Below are 25,733 nucleotides of genomic sequence, written 5' to 3' on the forward strand. Positions count from 1 at the left end.
CTCTCTCTCTCTCTCTCTCTCTCTCTCTCTCTCCTCTCGCCCTCGCTCCTCGCTACTGACTGCAACCTACCTCCTGACTTCTCGCCTCGACCTCATCTCTCTCTCAAAACCTCCTCTCCCTGTCTCTTTCCTCTAAGCTCTCCCTCTCCTCGGACGACATGCCTCAGCTCCCCACTATGTCCGACTGATGAGCTCCAGCATACAGTGCTACAATTTTTATGTTTGACATATAGGAGTGTCTTTACAAATAGTTTTGGATCAAAGTTTTTCCAAATATGCATGGTTCCACCAGTACTGAATATGTTTTATTTTGCCATACCGTGCCTGAATAGTCTTGAAAATCCACATGGATTCACGTGTTCTTCCTTTGAATTCTATTGTCACCAGCATAAAAAAAACAACGTTCAGATATTTAAATTTAATTTTTCCCTTTTTTGTTTCATAATGATGTCGGAGTAAACTCAGAACGTTATGTGTCCCATGTGACTCGTGCTAATTAGAGTGCAATGCATGTTTTGGCGCGGCCAGTGTTATCGGCCAATTTTAATATCACAGATATATTGTTGCTGGCATATACAGTATATCAGCTGCTACGTAAAAGGCATTACACTAAAGATAATGATGTTATTTAGAAACTGTGTTGCCATTACATCATTTATCCGCTGACGTGTTTATTATCCCGACCGACAAATCTTCTGTGCAGTACGGTATCTCTGTCATAATTCTTTAATAACCAAATGAAAAGGATCCTTATAAAAAAATAACATCCAGTAGATTATATGAGTGGTTTTGTGAGTTTTTCATTTTATTATTTGCTTAAAAGCAGTCCAGTTTCCAGTGTCTGGCTCTAACAGCACATTTCTGACATTTGTTTTATGACCTTATCTTGTGGTTTAAAATCCAACGATGTAGAGAAGCTGTAGCCAAGATAACAACTACTGGAAATCAAAATTAATTAAAAAGAAACTGGCTGTAAGTTGGATCTGTATTGTAATGATTCTTCCAGCTGTTACCACCTCTGTAATAACTGAAACCTGAAGTGGATTCAGATCCTTCTGTTGCCATCAAAGAAGCCGGTGTTTCTGAGACTGTCTTGATCATCACTGACTGACACTGTCATTCAAACAAATGAGATTCATCAAGAAAATCGCATTAAATTGAAAGGTCTTCTTGTCCCGTTTGATCTACAAAAAAAAAAAAAGAATCTACATAAATAAATGTACTTATTACTCTTTTACTCCAATTGTAGCAGGTATACGTTGGTTTTTCAATGAGAATAAACCCACTTAATAGAGGATTGACTCCTTTGCCATTGCCAGTAGAGAACGAGTGAGGCGCTCGCTCACCTCGCTGTCTATCAAATTAGCACGTTCACCTGGGTGTCATGTTTCTATCACTGCCGGAAAAAAAACCCTGTGTCTACTGCAGTCATTTGTGCTGGATTGAACACAAATTGTATCCATTCCTATTGCAGACAAAGGCCAGATCTGTACGTGATGTTGGGTTATTGGACCAGTGGAAAAGGACTTTTACGTTCTAATGTTCCTGTTGGTCACTGGTCAGTTGGACGTTGGTTCCGCACTAAAAGCAGTAGTATAAGAAACGTGTCATGATTTACAAATGTGTCACGATTTTACTCAGACTTTCCATTAAGAGCCATTTCTGTACGTGATTGAAGAACACAGGCTAAAGTTAAGACAGATGGAAGTTTCAGACTGTTCTTCATCTTGCGTCTGTTTTTTTGTATCACTTGCTCATTTCCTTTACCCAACAATCTCATCTTCAGTGTTTTAATTATGTCGTAGTGAATGATAGCTAGTTTTAAGGTGTGTGTGTGTGTGCGTATTGGTGGACTTGTTAAAGGGGCAGATCCGTCTGCTCCAGTTGATAATTATTTCAGATTACATTAGAGGAAATTAAACATTTCTTAAAGTACGTGTGAGGGTGACAAGTTATCAAGTGTAGTCGCAGGAGAGAGTGTGAATGTTGCACTTCCCAAAATGGAATTTTTTCGACTGCTAATAACATCATTTTCAAGTGTTAAAAATAATTAACGGTGTTATAGCATTTATACATGACTGCATTCGGTGGTCAATGAAAATAATTCATTGGTGGTGAAAAGTGTGTAAAAAAATAAAAAATAAAAAAGCAAAGTTATATGAAAGAAAGACATTCCTGTTGTTTATACAACATGATGTGTGGAGTGTTTTAAAATCAGGGTTTAGCTGATCCCAGTGGCTGGATTCCAATGTTTGTGGTAGAGCTGTATAAAGTTCCTCACAATTATTTTGTAATGATCCAAATACTTGCTGTCAGTATTTTTATATTTCATGACCTACATCTGCATTTGCTTAATATTTACAGAGAGCCGCATTTTCTTTGATATTTAACCAACTTGTGAGTTAAACTTGTGAAAACCTCAGTGCGTAGTCAGACATTCTGTCATTTCATCGTCTGTCTGGACCGCTGATCCGTCCGGCAAACAGCCTCTTATCAGCTGATAAAGGTGTTTACGCCGGCCTTATCTCCGTCCACGTAAAGGTTAAGGAGTTGAGAGTCATAACTGATAAATCCTTTCCACATGAAACTGTTGCCGAGTCTGTGGTTGATGTAGCATACCAACACTTATTATGGTCACAGTGTTGAGTAGAGCAAAACACTCTGACCTGCAAAGGTGGAGGGAAATTTTATCTCACACATACAGACATCTGAAAGATCTAATCAGTTATTCGGTTGAAATTTTGCTACGATCACGGAAAGAAAACAGTTTTGATGCTTGAAGCTCCACCTGGAGCTGTTTTTTTTTTTTTATACTCTATGATAATATGTTGTAAAGTTTTCAGTGATCAATCACTGTAACTGCTTCTGACTTAATAAAATATAAACATTATCACTATTAGAACTGCCGTGATGATAGGGAGCTGCACACAGCCTCTGGTCAATTTGACCTAAATTATTTTCATTCTGTAACAGGATTTATCATTAGTGCTGTACTGTGGGTAATCTTATAACAGATGCATCATGTGAATATGTAGAATCTGTAGGTGAGGGACAAGATTTTGGGGCCTTCTGGTTTCTATTTCCACCGATCACATTTGAGCAGGCTTTGGTTGTCTGCAGGTAAACAGTGAAGAGCAAAGGAGGTGGAATTCAAATTGACCAAAATGCATCCGCTATAGTTTGTTTAATTTATCTATTCATATGCAGACAGCTGTTAATAAAGATTAGACAAGATGTCGTCTGGACCTGAACATGTACCAAAAGTATCACTGTTTGTGTTTTGTGTGTAGAAACGTTCGACTCGTGTGATAAAAGAAACTAGTCCGACTGCAAACAGTGTACGGGAAACGGAAATGAAGTCCCAAAATATTGGTTGTTGCCCCCAGAGGCTAATTCGTTGTCAGACAGTAGCCAATGGGCTCCAATATTGTGGAGTAGGTAACAATAGTGGCAGTTATTTGTTTGAATGACAAAGAAGTGGAATGACATGTGAGTAATGACGTTGTGTGTTAACAACATTAGCTATGAAAGAACATTATAAATCAGAAACTTTAAACTTTATTTATTTATAGAAATGAGAAATGAAAAACATTAAATATAATAAACCGATATTAACATACATTTGTTTGTGTGTGTGTGTGTGTGTGTGTGTGTGTGTGTGTGTGTGTGTGTGTGTGTGTGTGTTTGTGTTTTTTTTTCTTTCTCTACCTTGAAAATACTCTTAGTGACTGAAAGGTCTGCTGAGATAATTATGGCACTGAGAGGTTACAGCAGCACACACTAGAAAACGAATGAATAAAATCCTTCTCTCTCTTACTCTCCAAAAGGATTTGCTCGCCACTAAGTGCAAATGTGGCATTTCCAGTGGCATGTACCACAACCTGAAGTTGTTTTACTGCGACTTTGAATGCCCCTCTCCACCCTCGTTTTTGAAAACCAAAGTGAACTTTGACTTGCAAATAATTATGTTGAGTTACAAGAAATTATACAACAAACTCCCGTGTGAACGCTATTTGAATTTTTCTTGCTAGCATGCATAAATCTTTTGCTAAACGCACTCGCTGCTTTCAACGCTAACAGTTTGTTCAGAAATCAAAGGCGTGCGTTTCTTACGGAGCAACAAGAGACGAAGATCTGCATAATGTTGGCTGCAGCAATGAAGAGCAAAACGCGGATCCAGAGTTGCCCCTTGCTTTCCTTCCAATAACATCATTAGCATTTTGACATCATCGGCCTAATTGTTGTTAGTAGCTCTGAGAAATGCTTGCCTCGGAGTGGGAGTCAGGGGGGAGAGGAGGGGGTTGGGGTGTTTCTGCTGTAAGGCCTTGTGCTTATCAGTGCAGGGCAGATACTGCTCCTACGGTCCTGGCTGACAGGTGCGTGTGTGTGTGTGTGTGTGTGTGCGTCTGTGTGTCTGTCGGTTGTGGTTGTCAGTGGACCCCCGGGACAGGTGCTGAGGGATGGTTTCATATTTGGGAGCAGGTGCTGCCCCTCCTCTTCCTCCTCTTTTGCCTTGTTCCCTTACTCCCCCAGGAGGCATATGGTGAGAGTGATTGGAGAGACCTGGGGCCCCAAAGGGAGTGCTCCTCTCCCTAGTTCATCTGTTCCAGACAGGGCCCTGCGGGACACCCGGGCTCTCCTGAGGTCCCTGTTGGCTGGGAATCAGGCCGAGGAGGCGGTTTAGCTTTCATGTTGACTGCTTTGTTGCAGTGCTGGGCGGTCGCGGTGGCCACCCCAGTTAGTTATTACATTGTGCCGCATTCTATACTGCAATTTTTGTGCACAGGGCACATGCTGAACAACTAATAGGTCACACCCTCTAATCTGTTTTCAATGTCCCTCATTTGTACGTGTTGCTTTTAATCTGCCAACTGCTTTGTCGTGTCCTTGTGTCATTGCATGGAATAGAAACGCCATCTTGCTGCGATTTCACTGGCTCGTATTTGTAAACCAGCTCACAAATGTGATGTAGTTCTGAGTGCACCAGGAGAGAGAGTTATGGGGGCATTTTAGGCCTTGTATAATATGTGTACCCCTTTTTATGTGGTCATTTATTATCAGGCGAACTCTATGAATAATGTATGATTAAAAGGCGTAATGGATACACTGGGACTCGTCAAAATAAAAGCAAAAATCCATTTGCTCTCCCTGTAGTAAATCCACTTGCTTGTCCTTGGGCTAATTTCCAACTTGGGACTTGGTGGGGGAGTGAGTGCATGTCTTGATAGCGATTTCAAGGGAGGGAGGTGTCGGCTGTGCTGTAAGGTGAGAGAGTGAGAAAGAGGGAGAGCGAGAGAAGAGGGAGGAGGAGGAGGAAAAGTAAAATGAGACATGGATGGGGAACTAAGCCAGGAACACCTCTTTCTCTTGATGCCTCCCTCCTTCATCTCACTCTATCCCAGACTCTCTCTCTCTTTCCTTCCTTCTCTTCGTCTCTGTCTCTCAACGTCTTACAGCTCCTTCCCCCTGCCTCCAAGCAGCTGCCACTTCTGAGCCTGAAGAAAATGAAGGCAGATGAATCAATTTGGCCTGTGGCCCTAAAGTGCACTTGTCTGCACCCTAGCCAAGGTGGGGGGGATAATGAGCCGATAGATTGAGCCGGTGCCGGAGCCCGGCACTGAGCGCTATGGTGCCTCTGCCCGCCGCACCACCAGGCCCCCTTCTCTCACACACACACACACACACACACACACACTGCCGAGGCCTCCCTGAGCAGCAGTAGCAGCCTGTCGTTGGGTTAATGGGGGTGAGGGTCCTTTGCGCAGGACACTTTTCAGAACAAATTATAGGAAGGATCTGTATCCGTCCTCTTCAGCCCTCCCTTTCCTGCATTGCCTCTTGTCTCCTCCCGCCTTGTGCATGGGGGAAACCCAGAGAAGCGATCTGAGTGAGGTAGTGCGGAGCAGAAGAGCATTGAGACAGCTAGAAAAGAAAGAGCGGGCAGGGGGGACAGGGTCCAAGATCCTAGGGTAATGAGGATTGACACTGGGACAAGGCTGAAGCACAGACTCCCTGAGCGCTGTTGACAGGTGACGGCAGGCTGGGGAGAGACGAGGCAGAGAGAGAGGAGCCGGAGCAAGAAGAGGAAAAGCGGGGTCAAGACTAACAGCTTCTTTTATTCAAGGAGGGAAAAGGTGGGAGACCGCACAGCTGTCCGATGCCCCCTTAAAACCTCCTGCAAGGTGAAGGAGGAGGGAGGATCAAAAGACCAAGACAACAAAGCATCACCCGCCAGCCTCCAGCCCGCTCCCTGCTGACAGGCTGCAGATTGATCAACACTGAAAGGAGAGAGAGGAGTGAAAGGAAAATGAAAGTTAGCCAAGCCTAGCATGAACTGATGTGAACCACGACCGTCTCCATCGATGCCTAGAATAGCCCTGTCTTAGCAGGGGGGGGGGGGGGGGGGTCTTCACCTAGGGTTAGAGTGGTATAAATGAGCAAACCCAAGTCAACACTACTCAACTTAGGGGGGAAATTAAGATGCTGGAGGGCCCTTTGAAGATAATTAAAGAGCACAGAGCGGCAGCCTCCAGAGAGGGACTGCAGACATGTTCAATACCGAGACTAATGGAGCTAATTTCCAGTACATTATTCATGTAAAACACAGGCCCTGACTTAGCTATGTTTTTTCTATCTCTCTTCTATCTGTCATCTCAGATCAAACTGCCCCCCCCCCCACATACACAGATTAATCATGTTCAGCCTGATTAACCTTACCCCGATACTATATGGGTTAAACCTCCTATGTAAACAAATGTAATCCGCACCAAAAAAAAAATCCTTTTTAAAATAGCCAGGTGGACCTGCTCCCTCTGGGCTTCCCAGAGTGCTTTTCAAAGGCATTACCTCAAGGGTAGTGAAAAGGCATTATGACCTTGAACTATGTCACTAGTCGTAACCAATCACTTCTCTGCAGAGACCATTAGCCCCACCCTCAAGCACACTACCTTGTCCTTTAACATTAATGAGTCGACCAAAATGGGGAAAAAACAACACATGAAAGCTGTACAGTTGGGAGCTTAGGGCCAATTAAACACCTCCCCAGACAGGAAATTAGTCCCTGCCTTAATCACAGGCAGTCAGGGTTGTCAATCTTTTGTCAGAGTTGGTGAATTCCAGCCTAGATCAATTGTTCTCCTGTCCCGTTGAACAGCGGCTCGGGAAACGGTCCGCGCACGCTGCATCATTAACCGTAGGTGCCTAATTAGACGCTGTGCTCTGATCAATAGCCAAGTTGATTGCTGACTGGGTAATGTAGTTTCAGGCCCCAGAGGAGACGGAAACACTTTGCACGCCTTCAGGAATTTGTCAGCAACACTGATGCTGGGTAAACAAAGTAATCAACCGCTGCACTTGACGGCGACGTGACACAGACTGTACCTCAGCGTTCTCTCTCAGCCTCCATGCCCGCCTGCCTTGCCAAGGAGGAATTTTCCCTTTGTGCTCCCTCTTTGAGAGAAGGAAATCAAAAAGGGCACCGTCTATTTTGAGATTCAAGGCGTGATTAGGCTGACAGCTAGTCGAGCGAGAGCGAGGCAGAGGGAGAGGCGGGTAGAGGTGGAAGTCAAACCTGATTAGGCCCACCTGCCAGGTTTCTCTTCCTCCCATCTCCACACCGTGATTGCTTGGCGGTAGCTCCCTCCTCTTCTCCGCCACGCTCGCCCCATCCCACCCTCATTCTGTCACTGTTGACCTCAGCGCACTGCTAATGCCCCTTGGCCAATCAGCATGCTTGCCCTGGCAGTGGCAGGGTAATTAAAAGGGAATTGTGTCTACTTGGCATGAGAGCTGGTGGGCACAAGGGTAGACAAACACTCTCTCTCTGCCGCCTTGCCTCCCTCCCTCTCTCCCAGCCAGGTGGTAGCGTACAGGACCTGTCAGATTAGCTGATGACCCTTTTAATTCTAGCCCAGCCGGGGGCCATAATTGATATTTACCGGGAAAGGTTAATTGTAGCAGTGATCTGCTTAAATTACAGTGGAGATCAGGAGACCGGGGCCAGCCACCGGGGGAGCCGCTACACGCAAACTGCTAGTCAAATGGATTACACCCTGCGGCCATCGCCACTGTACTCCAAGGTGGGGAAGCAGCATGGGACATTGTGATTGGCCAGTGCTGCACCAGCGCAGACTCTTCCTTGCTGAGCTCGCCAACCTCCCATCTGGCTGGGAATTTGGATGCACGCCAACTGTGGGTTTTGATGGCCTGCAATAAAACAAGTCATCCATGTTGGCATTAGGGTTGCCGTGATGTGGGTGGCTGAACACACATACTGACATTTCTACATTTAAGCTGCTAAAAGGTGGCAGTTTGTTCCACTGTTTGATCTTTTAATTAATTAGATTTATTAAGTTGTCATGGGCAGAAAACAGAAATTAAATCGAAATGAAAGTATGGTCTTTCATTCTATAAAATGTTGCTAAAGGTGGGAAAATGTGGGACTATGTTAAGCATTGTTTGCAGTTTACAATTTCGTTGTTGGGTTTATGTAGTTTGTTAACGCTTGAGCCAAATTGTAAGGAAGTGTAGTGGATAGGGGTGTCGTACCGTATAAAGCAATGGATCTAAACTTCTTAGTTGTAATTAATGTTGCATTTCGATTGCACATCAAAGTGGCAGCTAATCGTGGATTATGATTACAGCTAGATTTCTTAGATATACAATATGCCTTCTCACATATTCTACCACCATTGACAATACCTCTATCATTACAATAGTCATTGCTGCTCCCTTCATCTCTGTCAGACTTTTCTTTTGCATAAATACTTTAACACCTCCTTATCTTAGACACTGTTGTTTCTAAAGAATGTTTTAAATATTGTTATATCCTTGACATGCTCTGCTACATGCACTTCTCTCCGTACTGGGAGAGGGATCCTTCACTTGCTACTCCCTCCCTATGTTTTTTGTTTCTGTTAGGAAACTCTTGTTGTATATGTATATGTGTATATATATATATATATATATATATATATTAATATCCACATGAAAAATCTCTAAAGCAAAATTTATTTGCCGTATAATTGTGAAGTTTTGTATATGTATGTAAAATACAGCTATTTAGTCAAATTGCAATTAATTTATTCGTAAGATGTTCTTTGTGTTTGGTATCTGTTGATGGATTGGACAATATATTTGTGAACAAGGCAGAACAAATTAACACATTTGTAAATCTTGTTTTCATTCATAGATCCTTTAACACACATTTGTCACCATTACTTGGACTAATTTCTCTCCATGTAGTTAACAGCTGGTTTTACTGAACTGACGCTTAGCACTCCTGTTGCCGGCTGCTGTGACTAAAGCACCAGCCTGCCGAGGTTTTGGAGTTGCAGGTGTTTTTGCTACAGCCAGTTCTGCTTTGCATTTACCCAAAGCACAAACTGACATTGAGCTGTGAGGCACCACGTCGACTTTGTGTTTCCCTGGAGTTAAGAATAGAAGGACCACAGCCCATGGATAGTCAGTTGAAGCCATTTCTAGTTTTGCTTTATTGTTATGCGTAGCTGCTCGAGCTTGTGGAGTCAGTTATAGATGCTGGTGAGTGACGGGAAACAAGATGGAGCTTTAATTCGTGCCCCTTGGTTGCTACATCGCAGGTTTTGTTTTTGCAGTGTGATTTATTGTCGTTACTGAATCTTTAAATTGAAAGTTCTGGTCCTCAGTATGAAACTCTTGTTATTATGTCAATAAACTTGTTTATATATCAGAGGTCATTCAAAGATTAATGCACAGTCCAAGTTCTCAATTGGTGGATTGAACAACATTCAATGAATCAGTAACTGATAGTGTACAATTATTCAATTATAGATAATTACCTAATACTATGCTCATGAATGCCACATACTGGAAAAACTTTAGTTTTTTTGTAATGAAGCTAAGACATATTTTGGAACTTTGGAGTAGATTTATACAGTAGCACCTAAACAGTAATGTAAAATCCATATCATTTGCATTAAACTGACTCTTCCTCCATGTCATTTTAAAAAGTATAAGTGATTTACAGTTATATCATACTGATGATACTGTTAGTACCATCATTTATGTCTAAAGAGGAAACAATGACTCACCTCCAGTTTGCCTAAATTGCTTTGTTCTGAGAAGTTCACGTTTTGAAGATCCTCTTTTTTTGTGTCCCCTGTAGATCAAACCTTTGGTGCTACGTCCGGTCAAAGTCAGTGAGGATGAGACGATGCAGGAGCTCAGCCGACCGCAGAGGAGCAACTCCAAGGAGCAGCTCAGCGAGGTGAGCCCTTGGACGAGACCTCTCCCCTTTTCACAGACCTCCTACAGAGACGGGCTCTCTACGAGGAAGGGGACCCCTGAAGTGGGTAACAGAAAGCGGGTGGACGACAGCAACATTGAGCTGAGATCAGAGGGCAGTTAGTGCAGCAGCTCCTGCTGTTTCCAACTCTCACCTCATAAATCCCCCAGTGCATTGCAAGAAAGAAAAAACCTGGTTGGCTGGCAGCACATAGACAGGAAATGAGCATCACCTTGTTGGCCTGGCATTATTTAAAGCAATGCGTGGTTAAATGTAGACATGACCTAACGCGGATCAGCCAGGTGTGGGCTGACCTTTACGACCCCAGAGTGGAACGAGTTAAGAAACGGTTCCAATTATCGCCACGCTGGCAACCATATGCTCACCCATTTACAGGATGAGTAGGTGGCAAAGGAAAATGGAGGCCAGGCGTTGGTTCAGCATAAGGGATGAAATAATGCAATTTAGATACAGAGGAAGTAATGAGAATTTATGCAAAAATCCCAAGTGGCTCATTTTAACTGAATGTAGAAATATGCTTCCTAACTAATGCCTGTCAAGCAGGCTTCCCAAACCTTACTAAATTCAATCAGACTATTCATTTAGCTGACGAAAGCAGGTGGAGGGAGAGAGAGAGAGAGAGAGAAGAGGAGGGGAAATATACAGCTATTCTCCATCAGGGGTGAAATGATAGAAAGAAAAAGATTTTAATGAACTTATTAAAAACATTGTTTTCAGCTATTCAGCTTCCCAATTGAAAATCCAGTCTGATAGGGAGAAAGAAAAAAAAGTCACCCGGCCTAATTTTTTTTCCAACTTTATCCTCTTTCTTTCCCCCCAAGTCTCGCTGCTCTGTTTCATCCGTGCACCACCCCTCCACCCCCACCCCCCTGTCCCCCCTCTCTCTTGAATTTGTGTAAAAGGCTGTCTTTTAATGAAAAAGTCAGGAGGAAGAGGCGGGCTTGTCAGATAAAAGACCGACGCCGGTTGACAGCTCTGACAGGGATATACGACAAGCACGGAGAAGGAGGGAGGGCACGGATGACGGGGGGGTGGTGGAGTGAGGATAGAAGTGGTGGAGGTGGTTGTTCTTGCAGTGATGGGGGGGGGGGGAATGAAAATTGCAGGCTGTAATCGCTGACAGTGTTAGATGTGGCATGTCTCTCTAATCTGCTGCCAAAAAAATGGTGCACAGACGCTGATCGTTGTAGCCACGCCATCCGTATCTATCCATCTCTCTCCATCTGCCCGTCTTTACCTTTTCTCTCTATCAGTCTGTGTGTCTGTCCTTCCCTCTGCCGGCTGCTGTCGTCCACCTGGACGAGGCCAGTACGCGAGACACCTGGCAAGATTCCTCACCAGCACCGTGTCATTGTCTCCCCTTATGTTGTCTTTTTTTTCCTGCTCCATGAAATCTCCGCCACCGCACTGAGAGCACTGCTAATTTTCGAAAAATACACTCCACCACATCAAAGTGGCTCCCCAGCTTTAAGAGCTCTTAACTAATGATGCCGCATCGGCAACGAGTAAAATGGATTTCTCTTGTCTTACCGCCAAAGGAAATAGAGACAAATGCGACATGCGGACGCGCCCGCCTGTAAAAACAGTCATGCATCAATTTGGAAGCAGGGGGTAAAAAAAATTGCAGGGGATGCTGTTTGTTCATTGCCATGGTTGGGTCTTTATCTGTTTATTTTGACTAGGTAATTGTGCCTGCGGTGCAGCGGGGCCCCGGCACTAAGCCACACAGGGATTAGGGAAATGCGAGGTGGTGGAGGGGGTGGGTTCCAATGCATCTGTGTCCTGCGGAGGAGAGGGAGGCAGTTGTGGTGCCGTCATGGTCTCTAACACCCTCTTGTATCCACCCACACCCACCCACATACACCCAAACCCACCCACCTACCTGACCTTCCTGCCGCAGAGGCTATACACGCTCACAGCCCTTTCCTCATAATACTCTATAGCTCCGATTGGCCTGGCTCTTGGCCTTCGTGCAACGACAAAAACCAATAGTCTGAGTTGAGAGAAGATGGACCAAACCCTCCCTTCTTGTCGCCATGTTTTTCTTTTTTCTTTCGTTTTTTTTTGTAAGTAAGGAGAGTGGAGGAGGGGGCATGGAAATGGGGAGAGGATTAGGGGGCGGATTTAGCAACATTTCTCTTCTCTGGGGCTGTTTAGTTAACCCTTAAATGCCGCCAGCATCCGCCCCATCCCTCTCACCACCAACTACCAGAACCTTTCACCACATGCACGCAGGTGCACACACAGACACAAACACACACACACACACACACACACACACACACAGACACACAGACAGACACACACACACACACACACACACACACACTTGTCCTCCTCTCTCCCCCACACTGCCTCTCTGGGGCAGGTTCTTAAATCCTTTTGAAGTCCTAAGCGCTGCAGAAATCCATTGAGAGCCATGTATAATGGCTTTTAAGAGAGAGTGTTTAGCTGTATGCCGACCCTATGGCTTATGAACCGCTGGCGTTTTAATGGATCCCCCCTTTCCCTCCCCTCTTTCCCTCCCTTCACCGGCACTAAATCCAATGGATTGTCCCTCATTATCATTTAAATAAGCCTCTCTTTCTGCTCAGAATGCTCCAAGTTGAATGAACTCTACATAGTAAGGCTAATTCCAAATGGCCTTGGCCTCCCACCACCTATGCACATATGCGCTGCACACACACAAACACATGTATAAGCGCACACATTTAAGTGCAGTCACAACATGAACACAGACAACAGAGCACATTCTCACTGGAACACACTTTTGGCCTTTTTCTATCCACGGATTTTGCCTTCTGTTCAGTTCCTCCCCTCCGCTGCTCTGGTCTCCTCTCTGGTTGCGTATAGGCAAGGGAGGAGAGGGTTTGAGCAGAGTGGGAATAGCCTTTTGATTCCCGCAGAGCCTGCTTTCCGGTTCGCGGCAGGGCTCCTCCCTAATCGTCACCGCGGGAACCGTCCTGCGAATCAGAGGGGCACACAGGCGTTGATGAGGGCTGAGGCCTACAGCAGGTGTGGGACAATGGATGAGGGGGCACTGGGCGGGTGCGAAACAAGGGAGGTGGTCGCGGTGAAGGTGTGGGGGAGGTCGTTTGGATTGAAGGTGGACCTACGGATGAAATTGGTCTCGCAGAAAAGTCCCCTCCAGAGACCAAGGGGGGAGAGATTGCCAATCTAGAGCGAGGAATAAAAGAAGTGAAAAGTGGAAGTGGAGGGAGGGATTCGGAGATTGGTATTCGTGCTAGGCTCTGACGGACGGAGCCAGAGCAACAAACCCTGGCCTTTTCTGTCGCCTTCCTGCTCTCTGAGAAAACAGGAGGGGTTTGAAGGACCAAAACACATCCCTGAATACTTGAAGAGATTATTATACAGAACTGCTATAACATAATGATTGTGATCACACAAAGTAATGACTATATTGATAATCAGCATTTAATTAAGTCTGCATAGACAAAGTACAATTTTTACAGTTTGGATTGTCTTTTATAATAAATGTATAAAGATGAACATAACATGACCTCATCTCTGAGAATATAAAGCAGTTTGGTTATCATGTCTGTCTTTTATATGCCTTATATTTGCATATTATATATGCATATGCTGAAATATGCTCAGTTATGGAGCCTCTTGATGCTACATTTATTCAGTCTTGTGTTTGTTTTGAGCACAAAGTAAATACTTGAAAAATTATACGATGGAATAAGAGAAGCCGTCACATTCCGCTGGCAGGGTACCTGAGCTGTCACTCACACTCAAAACAACAATTTCTTTATCAAGGTGCGTTTTATCATTTCATCTACTGACGAAAGTGATGGAGTCAGCCCCGCGTGCCTACCCATTTTACACAGCACTCTGGAAGACACAGAGGAGAGTGAAGTCAAACAAATAAAAGCTGACACTTAATCTTGACCTGCACTGCAACACCTGATCTACAGCCTGTAATAAAAGCATCAGAAGTAATTATTTTGGCTGCAAGAAGTCAACAGGCAAAGATTAGAACACGTGTCATTAAACATCCAGTCGTTTTATAAGGTATCCTGTGATAGGTGTCTCAGAATCATTTTTCATTTTACACATGCACAGTTCACGCTGTTCGTAAAATTCATTGTGCAATATTACACTACTATAATTTTACCAAATAATGAAGGTTTTTTCTGCAGTGAATTGGTATGATTGATTGCTTTTATAGCGGGTGTGGTTCATCTACCCTCGGTGGAAGGAGCCAGAATGTATGGGAGTGATGTGTGGTGGGCGGGAGTTACATGGCAGGGCGGCTAAAAGGTTAACGTGAATATTGATATTAAAGCGGCACAGCTTCATCATGTCTGTGTCAGCGAGTGAAACGCTCCTTAAAGGTCATCCCTGTTCTCCTCTCTCTCCCTACAGAGTTCCACTCACTCGCTGTCAGGCCGCGGCTACTCGGTAAGTGACATTTTCATGCTTCATAGCTTTACGGCAGAATTACAATCTCCAACGACCCGCTTTATGGCCCCAGCGCTCGACATTTTAATTATGTTAAATAGAGTAATGGAGAAATCATGATATTAGGAACATTAATTCTGGCTGACTGACTGATTAAATTGCGGGAAGGTGTCCTGTGCTACCTTGGCGAAAAGAGCCTCGTTTTATTGGCATCGATCAGCGCCGTTCGACGGCGCTGCAATTTGCCTGTCAGAGTTTTATGTCTTCCTCCAGTGACTGTCAGTGGAGGATCCATTTGCTCACATATCAGACAATATGCCTAAAAGCCTTTTAAAGGCCCCCACATCAATGCAATAAATACAATTTCTCACCACCAGAGAAACGCGTGTACATTTACACCCTCAGGAAGATTCATTGCAGTTAAACGTGTCTTATGATTTGCTGGAACTGGCTGTGCTTTAATAGGAGTCAGTGTGATGGTCTTTATCATGGAACATGTAGAGTGTTGTTCAAGGTAAATGTGCCCGAGAGGAATATTTAGAGATGCCTTGGAAAACGTGAGCCAAATCCCTTCAAACGTACACCAGCTCACAAATTGTCAGTGCAGGACTATTTTTATCCCGTGAAAGCATCTGTTGCCTTGCCCCAGTGCGTTTTCCAACCGTAAATTTGTGCTCTTCCCCTCCCATTGTTTCAACGACGTGTCTAGTCTCTGGGTAATAGAGACAGCGGTCGTCCTTTATGTCCTTTGCTTAAAAGGGAACTCATAAGAGGAACATTCTTTAAAGTGTGCTACTTTTAGCTGATGAGTGGCATATGGCAGTTCTTATTGCAGCTTGGAAGCAATCATCCCGACAAACAAAACAACTATAAATGGTTTGTCATCGTTAATCTGCCTCAAAGGACTGCAGTTAAAGCGCTGAACAAAGCTTAACTTCAAAAGGCATTGATCTCTGCGCGATCTTTTTTTTTTTTTTTTGTCTTAATAGAACATGTCACATTCCTATTCCCCAGCGGCCGCATACTCACAGATGGATGAAAACAAACAAGACCTTCCAAAAAAGCTTGTGGAGCCCTTTGGCTCGAGCTGTCAGTTTGAGTCGGCAGGGAACAAGGCCTTCTCTTTATATGAAAAGAGGAAGGAGGGAGACGGAGAGAGAGAGGGCAGAAGTGGAGATGGAGGGGGGGGCTTGTTGGTGGTGGTGGTGGCGTGGGGGCAGGGGCATTGTGCAAGCGAGGTAAAGTCCAGTAACAAGGGCGGGAAGTTTCACGTTGTTTTGCTCCCTCTCCGGCTTTCCAACGGTGCTATCTGCAGCGTTTGTAGCCTCTGGGCACCTCCTGGGCGCTGAGCTTTGACTCTCAATCTGCTCTGCTGCCAGGCCCGCTTGATTTCTGGGGTCTCCTTATCTGTAAGTGCTTCAGGCTTTACAGTATGATGGTTTTGAAGCGGGGTGTGGGGGTGCAGGGTTGGGAGGCTCCAGGGAAATGCCAGGCAGAGGCTGAGCGGGCATTGGGCGGGGGGGAGGAAAGGGCTAGGGGCTGGAGATAGTGTTAAAGCAGTAACTGGCTGATCAGTGTATGTGGGTGGAGGGCTGGTTGTAACGTGGGAAGGGGGTGTAGGAGGGTCAATGAGGCAGGCACAACGGCCCAGTCGGCGCCACCGGCCACCAACAGCACAGACAGGACTATGAATGTGCTGGTGGCCCCTGGGGCTGATCCCCTCCCCACTTACAATCAAAAAAAAAAATCCAGAGGCTGAATAGAGGCTGGTTATCTGTCACAAGGCACTAAGAGGTAAAAAAAAAGACAATCTCTCCTGACAGTTAGTTTTCTTCTTCTATGGGAGATGACGCCTCTTCGTGGTTATGCTTCCATATGTCCCCCCTCTTACTGTATGCTGCCTGCCAGGCTTGAATGGCCTCATTTGAATGGTTTACACAAGAACATAGAGAAGTTTCTTGGCTTTAGTGCCAGACTCGTGAAAAAGGGAAATTGGAGCCCTCAGAGTATATTGGACACTGCAGATCCCCTCATAGTGTGTTAAAGTGCTTGGCTGTAGTATACACAACACATTGTGTCCTGGTTTAATTTCTGATTTGTAACTAGTTGATTACAAAAGCGGTTTAAGTAATGTGTGTTTCAGCAACGTTTATTAAATGAAACTGCTCTTAATTCTTTTTTCTGAATAATACTTGTTACTTCACTTCTCGTTAAGGTGAACACAGACAAAGGAACTAAAACTATTCACATTCCCAACTTAAGGCACACGCAGTGATATAAAAGTAATAATAATGTGTTTTATTTATGGGCACATTCCAAGACACACAGTTATAACAACAATCAAAAGCAGCAAAATGTCAGGACATCAATAAAACATAATTCGATGATAGGCTAAACAATAGTTAAAACAAGACCTTATACAGGGCAGGGTCACACAGCAAAAGATAACATAAAAAGGTGGGATTTGATGGTCTGTATTACAATATATATATAAAACCCCTGGTGAAATATTGACCAGTTCCACAATAAATATAAACAAACTGCACCACACCAGAAGTTGTAAGCAATGATGTGCTGATATCAAAAATCTAAAGAAAATTAAAAAAAAATCAAAATAAAGAAAAGCACATTTATAAAAGATAAGGTAAAAAATGTGTGTGTACATATCTTACCTTAATATCCCTCCTCTTCACAAAAAAATGTTTTTACATTGTAAGCTAACGATTAACTATCCCTAAGTAATATATACTTTCAAAGCATGGTGTGTTGATTCAGTTGATGACATTGCAAGATGTGAAATCACTTCCAGCCACCCGCCCTCCACCCAACCCTTCATCCCCCATTCAGGGGCGAGAGCTAATCTCTGGACCGTTGAGTCCAGCAGCGATACGTAGCGGCTGCACTGAGACTCGCTATCTCGCCTTCTGTGGTAGACTGGGTATGGAATTGTTTATCAGGCAGACGCTCTCCTGTCTGCTTTGTGCAGGCTTCATTATAGCCTCAGCTATGTTTGGGAGACGATATCTTTGCCTTGTTTCCTGCGCTGCTACCTGCTTGTTGTTCCAGCGGAGATGGGCCCAGGCTCTGGCGATTTATCATCCTCTCAGGGGCTCCTTGATAAAGAACCCAGCATCCCCCTCTGCGCCTGGGAGATACGGGCTGCAAGAGATGCGGAAAATGTCAACAAAAAAAAATCTCACCGCAACTCTGCCCATTCCGTCACGGCCCCTTGGCTGCATGTACTGTATAGAGGAGGAGACGTTCTAGCTGAGCCGAAAAAGACAACACACCTCCCTCTCTTTCCAGATGAAGTGATTGAGCCTCTGTCACCCCACTCCTCATCTTTTAACCACCCAAGGCCGACCTACGGCTGATGTTTTCACGCACGGTAAAAACACAGAGCTTTGTCTGTGACAGTATAATCAGACTGGTCTGTTTTGGGAGGGTTTATGTCGTTGATGTCAGGGAGTAAAACCTTCGCGAGAGTGTTTGGGTTGAGCGAGAGTGCTCTGAGCTCTGCGACACACCCGTTTTTCATTTCCCCTGCTCGGGCTGTCCAAATCACTTTTAACGCTAAATGACTCCACATTCTACACAGAGCAGTCTCAGAGTCATTTGTGCATTCTTAAACAGCCTTGTTTTAATTGATTTGGCATTCACGGCCTCCACATTGTGGCAAATAGACTTCCCTGTCTGAGTGATGAGGCTTTTTACAAGATCTTTATCGAATACAAGGATTATGTCACTTAATTACAATAGAAGCCATTAAAAGCTTCACGCTTTATTTAACAAAACGACACAGATTCACTGGATTAAATGCTAAACACAGCAATTGAAAGAAATGGAGTGTAAATTATATCCTATACTTTCACAGAAAACCCTGGTTTGTTCCTCTACAGTAAATGAAATCTCGTAACTGCGTCTTTCTGAGCGTCTCTGCCTCTCTCTCTCTCTCTCTCTCTCTCTCTCTCTCTCTCTCTCTCTCTCTCTCTCTCTCTCTCTCTCTCTCTCTGCCTCTCTCTCTCTCTCTCTCTCTGCCTCTCTCTCTGTTTATCTGGCTCTGGTTACTTTCGGGTGTGCAGGTGTCTCCGTACCACTAGCTCGGCACATGGTGAAAATTAGTGAAGGAAACCACCAGCCCAGTTGGAGTGGGCTGGGGGCCTGACATTGTCCTGGCCTTTGGGTGGGGCTCTGCCTGTCAGGGGCCTCTCTATGGGGGCTGTCCGCCTTGAAAAACCTATTTGTTTATCCCCGTGTGCGGTCCGGCCTCAGATCCAGGCCCTGCTGCTCTCTGCACACCAGGGACCTGGGCTGTTGCCGCTAGCAACAGATAAAAATTGCTGTTAACCACAGCAGGGCCCACAACACATCAATCAACGGGTCTGCAGATAAAGGCTGCAGGCTTCAGGGGCCCCGGCTGAATGGCATGGTTGAAAATCCTTTTCCAGTGGCTGAGCACACACAGCTCTGATGGTGGAGGCCTGCTATCATTCAGAGTCGAGGAGGCAAACTTCATTTTCAGCAATGCAGCTCAGGTTCTGTTCTAATGGAGATGCATTAGAACGGCACCAACACAAAGGGGACTCTGGGAGAAGTCATTTGAATAAAAAGGCGACACTGTGAATTAGTGTTGACCGCGCCTCAAAAAACCAGCCCCAGCATAGTTCAGTTGTTCTAAATGAACTCTTAATTGCTTTTGCCACTTGGCTTTGCTCTTAAGGCTGCTTAAAAGCTGGGACGTTCAGCTTCGCCGCATTGCACATACCCCGTTTATTAGGACTGAATTGAGATCAACGATTGGAAATAGCTAGAAGCCATGCCCCAAAGGCCCAAATTGGCATTAGTAGAAAAATATTTTTTCAGCAGAGGTGACTTAAATGGTTCATTCTCACCTTTTTTCAATCTAGTTCCACCACCCTCAAAGCAAATGTATGGTGATGACTTTGGGGCCTGGTAATGAAAAAGAACAATACTGATCTTTTCTTATATTAAATCCAGTTAATGTATTCCCAGATGGAGCTCTATGCTATCACCCACGCTGGAGTAAGTCCAAATGAAACACAGGCTCTCCTGGGTAAAAGCATTAGTTTTATCCCCCTAAGCCCTGCCTTGATTATCATCACTCTTAGTTTGTCCTGGATGCACTGTCCCCTAACTCACATTTGCCCCACTTTAAACAAATAGCCCTATAATGTTACAATCAAACAATGCTCTGAGGATTTGTTTACTGCAGGCTTTCTCCCCATTAAGTTTCACGGACACTGTAGACAAATAAAGTGGTAATTCCACTTTATCATATGTTACATATACCACAATCAAGCAGCAATTACATGCTCCTTCCATTTGTAAGGGCTCCCAGTGCCGACGTGGATGTTTTAATGAGGGCTGTAATGAACGCTCAGGGTGTTTGGCAAGTCTCCGAGATGTTGCTGGGGCTTTTATGGCTCCCCATTATAACGTACAATTTGCATCAGCAAATTACAATGCTCCATATCATTATCCTGCACCAAGGCCCGATCATAAATTAGAGCTCCAATTACAAACATCTATGTGGGAACAGGGAATGAACACGATGGCACCCACCAGAAGCAGGCAGGAGGGAGAGAAAGCCTCCTGTGGATTGTGGGACGAGACATCGATAAAGGTGTGATATTCTCATAAACCGTCCTTATGGGGAATTCATGCATCCAAAAGAAAGAGACCCTTTTCAGGGAGAAGAGAACGTCTGCTATATCTGTTTTGGCAGTTCCGTATGTCATATTTCACGGCGCGCTGCACATTGAACTTTTTGGTATTTTAATCTCCTTCCTTCTGCTAAGCACAACACCCACTGATTTCGATAGCTGACTGTTTCACACTTCTCTTTCTCATTGTGATCCTGTCCATTCAGCTGTGCAGAGGAAGGGCCTCGTCCATTGTGTCTCAATTCAGACCAAGCAATGTCGCTGTCTCTTCCAATCTCCCTCTGTTCGACTCTCTCTCCCTCTCTTATTCAACTTGATTATACACTGGAGGGAACATGATAAATCATAGAGATTTATCATGCTGCAGCTTATTAATTCACTGCCACAAGTGTAATATTAGTCTGTGTCATTTAAAGAAGCAGCCGTTGCAGAGTTGCCAATGTCACCGAAAAGAATGCAGAGGAAGCCATTTTAGTTTTTGGCAGAACCTAATGAAAAACAGTATATTTTTGCGAGACTTGTCATTTCCCAATACGAGCGTTGCTTCTTCATAACACTCATCTCTTTCTCCGACTGGTTTGATGATCCAGTGTTGCCACAATGGTTGTGGGGTAAACAAACAGCGGTGTTCCTGTGATGGCTGTGTTACCTGTTATCTGCGACCTGTGGCCAAATCTGGCATGGAGAGTTAGAATAAAAGGCGCACGACAGCATATTGCTGCAGGCGCAAAGCAGAAACCACCTCTACCGATGAGACAAAAGGCCTGCGGGTCTCCCGCAAACCCACAAGAGCTCCCCGACACCGCGCAAACAAAGCCTGAAATTAAGAGGAGCCAGAGGCAGGCCCATTTCTGCAGCAGAGATAAAGTGTTCCTTTTTCATGGCCTCGCTGAGTTTCCCATACGGGATTGTAATGGGGAAGAGAAACGAAGCAGCGCTTTGGAATATTCAGTCACAGATTTTGAGAAAGCCGGTTTTTCAAAAATGTTTTCCTCTCCTTTCCAGCTCTTTTAACATTCACATTCCCCCCACCACCCATTCTGGGTTTAATTTTAAAGGTACTAAAACCTCCTTTTGTAGCCTTTAGAGGGTGTCAGATGATGTTTAATTCATATTTTGTTTTGCATGTTAACCTTGTGTATCTGCAGGATCAAACGCATCCATCTTTGCTTTTTGGCTGCAATGCCAGAGCACGGAGGATGACTGTGAGCTCTTTGAGTTTGAGAGGTCATAAGATGAAGAGACTTTATTTTATATTCACAAACACCCTCTAGCAGTTATTCCTGCTAGCTGTAATGTTTCTATGAATCTGTTCGGGTTAAAGCCCCCACCCACCTCTCCAACTCTACCCGCACGAGTACCTTTTCCGAAACCTGTAAAAGAAAGTTATACTAAGTAGGTCATGTTCTGCCACTCGTCTTCTAATCACTCAATGAAAAGAACACGATTTCCCTCCATCGCAGCCCCTGAGCCTTGCTCCTGGGATTTCAGTGAGCAACGCACACTCATTTGATTTTCTGGCATATGTTTTCTCCTTTTCCTTTCTCTCTCTACACCCCTCTTTTTACTTTCCTTACCTTGAATCTGACAGTACATAAGCAACACCTACCCTGCCTCCAACTGCACCACACACACATGCACGCACCACACACCCTCCTCACCCCCCATCTTTCTATCTCACCGCTGTCTCTCCGTCTCTCTCGGTGGAGAAGGTGTCTGACAGTAACAGCAGGTAAGGTATAAGATTACAGGAGAAGCAGGGGCAATTATACCTCCAGCTGATGCTGGTGTGTTTATGAGGAGAGTAACTGTTAATGACAGTGTTGCGGTTTCTCCAGAGGCCGGAGCACAGCTTTGGGAAACCTGCTGTTTTTGTCAGCCTTGCTTCCTTTTCAGTGTCTTTTTTTTTTTCTGTCCGCCTATCAGATTTTAGTTTTTTTCTTTCTCTCCCACGCCTCGGCGACACTGAGAGCCTTCACTTTGAGCTGCCGTGCGTCTGCGTTGTTCTGCCGATGCTGTGATATTTCCTTTTGGGCAAACAGAGGCGCTAAGCAGGTAGAGATTTCCTGTTATGTGCTCAGCTAGCAGGTGCTGACTGGATTGCAAGTAACGATGGCTTCTGCAGGTCACAGCAGCTTGGCTTGTTAAAGCACATTGGTAAACATGTATACACAAACACACATACTCACATACTGATACGCATACACAGGCTGGTATTTGCAACTGCGGGTCTCGTGCCAGGGTTCCGGCTGCCTTGCCACTTCCCCTCTACGTGCTTTCACACACAGCAGACAGATCGCAGCGATTTGAGAGGAGTTTGTGTTTAGATAAAGGAGCTTAATCATAATTGCATGGGGTCTCCAGTGTCGAGCAGTTGCGCTCTCCCAGTTGCTGTCCCTCTTGGTAGGTCCTGGCTGGCAGCAGGAGCAGTCCTGAGAGATACAGTGGAAATACAGTATATCATCAAATATGTCACTGTAAGTGAAGGTAAGACTGAAATAATAACATTAGTTTGTATATTAAATACATTTAAGTTAAAATGCAACATTGTCTTGTATATTCGCATCTCTTTGTTAACCCAGTGTAGCTGTAAATGTGTTGTGCAGCCCAACCCCACACTTGTTTGTTTACCATGTTTGACCATATGTAAATCCTAATGCACTTCTGTCTGTGGCAGATGGTGCTAACACACTATTTGTCTTTCGTAGCCTCTGAGGCTGTACCTGCTGGGGTTGAGTCTACCTGTTTGACTGTATCCATTTGGCATATGTTTGACCAACCTTGGGCCCGTACCCTATTTGTTAAGATGTCATTTACACTCTCTTCAGCACTGCAGAAACCTTACAGAAGCTGTGGATCGACGTGTTAATTAATGATACGTATATTTAAAATATATTCAGTGTCACATCCACACGCGGCTGTTTCATGTGATTCTCTCTTTTATGTCCCTTATTGCTGCTGAGTTGTTAAACAATACAAAACCTCCCTTGGACCATCTACAGGGTTAGGGTTGGAGTTTAATTCTGTATATCTGTGCCCTCTCCCTGACGAGATCTTTGTTTTATGGCGGTCTTCAAAATGAATGCTGTTTCACTAATTTAAAGTCACTTTGCATAGAAGAGTCAGCTAAATGCCAGGAAATGTAAATGAATGCCAGACTCACCCTCCAGTCTTCTTCCCACAACCATCCACACTCCAGACCCGGTCCGCTGTGCCCTCAGCGTGCGCTTGGCCTTGGCCCCGATCACATCGGGGCACATGGGAGATTAACTGGGCTGGCTTACTCACTCAGCAGGCTCCCCGACTCCCCTCCACTCATCCTGGCCCAATCTGCCAGCTAGCCTCCTGCTTTGCCGAGCCATGGCAGCAGGGCACCACAAACCCGGCCCGCCTTCATTACGCCTGCCAGATGGGCTGAGAATTAGATTCGAACTCCCACCATGGAGGGAGGGTGTGTAGAGAGATTGAGGAGAGAGGTGGCAGAGGAAGAGGGAGGAGGGAAGAAAGTTGCGGGGGGAAGAAAGTAATGTTTTTTGTTTTCATTTATGTTGCAAGTTATTACATTTTAATGTAATACCCCTGGGACCTGGCAGCATTAAATGCCTGTTCTTGAATAATCGACACTAACTGCAAGCAAATGCTAGGGAGAAATGAAATTAGCGAGCACAGCAATTTGGCACAGTGATTATCGTCTCCTTGGAGGCACTTCCTGATGATTTAAGAATGCTAACATTTAAGCAAGTCAGATCTCATTACTCTTCAAGGTTAAATCGAGCTGTGTCAGAGGGGAGGCAGATGCTTGATTGGAAATAGTGCTTCCTTGTCTCTCTTCATCTCTCTTTGTTCATGCCGATGTTTCTCACTTTTGCGGCGGCTCACTGCAGGCGGTAAAGGCTCAGGGCTGAAATCTGTCAGACCCTGATGACACCTTTTGCCAGCTCTTAATTAGATCAGCAATCCTCGGTTTCAAAGGTATAATTTGTCCTCCGCCAAGGATCATCACTCGCGCTATGAGCACTGCCATGCTAACTGCCTCCGTCTCGTTCTCAATCTCAGTGCACCACACATTCTCTTCCACACAGATGTATGGCTGGGCCCGTGGATGACTAAAGGAAAATAGGGACCTCTATGAATCCACACCAAGGGGAAAGTGTTTATTACTTTTCAGAGTGCACTGCAAATGTTCTTTTATAGTGGATTTTTCTCTGTTATTCTCACTCCTTCTATGGAGGCAGAAACGATTTTCAAAGTAATTTCAGCCCTGGCATCTTCTGGACCGGTGTTTACCTCAGCCAGCCGTACACATCTGTTCTCCATACAAACTTGATCCAATTAGGTGACGCCAGACAATGGCTAACTCCTCCATAAGCCCAGCACAGCGCCAGGGGTCCCGCACAATACGGAAGTGTTTTTTTCTCCCATTACACGGCGTCAGATCCTTTTAAAGGTGTTTACCCGTCGTCAACGTGTCAGCCCCCGTTTCCAAAAGGGGGCTCAGCTGGGGAAGTGATAGGCGACGAGGATAATGATGCTAGTGGGAGCAGCGTGGCGGATGCAGATGCACTTTACCGTGCTGCGTGCGAATGAATCCCTCCCTCCGCTGCACTGCACCCCACGAAGTTGAGGGACAGATGGGTTGGACTTTTATCTCCGCTCTCTAAATGCAGGAGGAATCAAAACATTTTTCGCTGCGGTGATGAGATTTATTTAAAGCAAGGCAGGAGCAACAAAGCTACTTTGGGGAATATGTCTATTAGTTTTTCCAAGCTGTTGTTTTCTCATGCAGAGGGGGGGAAATCATTGCAAGTCAAATGTAATCATCCCGCCGTTGGGTTATACTCCGTCTCGAATAATAATAATATTAGGTTGGTCCCTTGCATAGCCTACATCAGGTTTGTAATTTGAATTTCTGAGACACAAGTAAGGAGGCTGATGTTAATCACAGCCAATCACTGGTGTTATCATTGTTTTTATTTTTTTGTCTTTGTTTATAACAGCTTTATCTTTTGGCTCATCTTGAAATTTGGCAGCCTGAATTCATTATCTGCAGTGTTTCATGTAGTCAACAAAGATGGTGTCTGTAATGTGGGAATCTGCCGCCTCCTACTAACATGCTGTGTACACCGTACCACATCTGATGTCTCTACATGTCATTTTGTCTTTGTTGTGGCCAAAAGGATTTCTGGATTGTAGCGGGGTTACCCCAGGAATGAGGAAAAAGCCTGCAAATTGTAACCAGGCATTTCCACATGAAACATTCATGCTTAAGTATGATTAGCAGAGATTAAGGTGGGTTTGTTTTGCCTCTTAGAAGGCCCCCGTGACAATTTGGAAATGGA

At 44.8% G+C, this 25,733-nt stretch overlaps 1 protein-coding gene across 1 annotated transcript in view; it reads left to right on the top strand.

Annotated features, from left to right (window-relative positions):
- fbrsl1 (fibrosin-like 1) overlaps positions 1–25,733 on the top strand; it is a 288,073-nt gene that overhangs the window by 117,682 nt on the left and 144,658 nt on the right. The window contains 2 exon segments of the mRNA XM_034594905.1: positions 10,145–10,246; positions 14,675–14,710. Of these exon segments, the coding sequence (XP_034450796.1) occupies positions 10,145–10,246; positions 14,675–14,710 (138 nt within the window).

Source organism: Hippoglossus hippoglossus, chromosome 9 (assembly GCF_009819705.1).
Source record: "Hippoglossus hippoglossus isolate fHipHip1 chromosome 9, fHipHip1.pri, whole genome shotgun sequence".
NCBI lineage: Eukaryota > Metazoa > Chordata > Actinopteri > Pleuronectiformes > Pleuronectidae > Hippoglossus > Hippoglossus hippoglossus.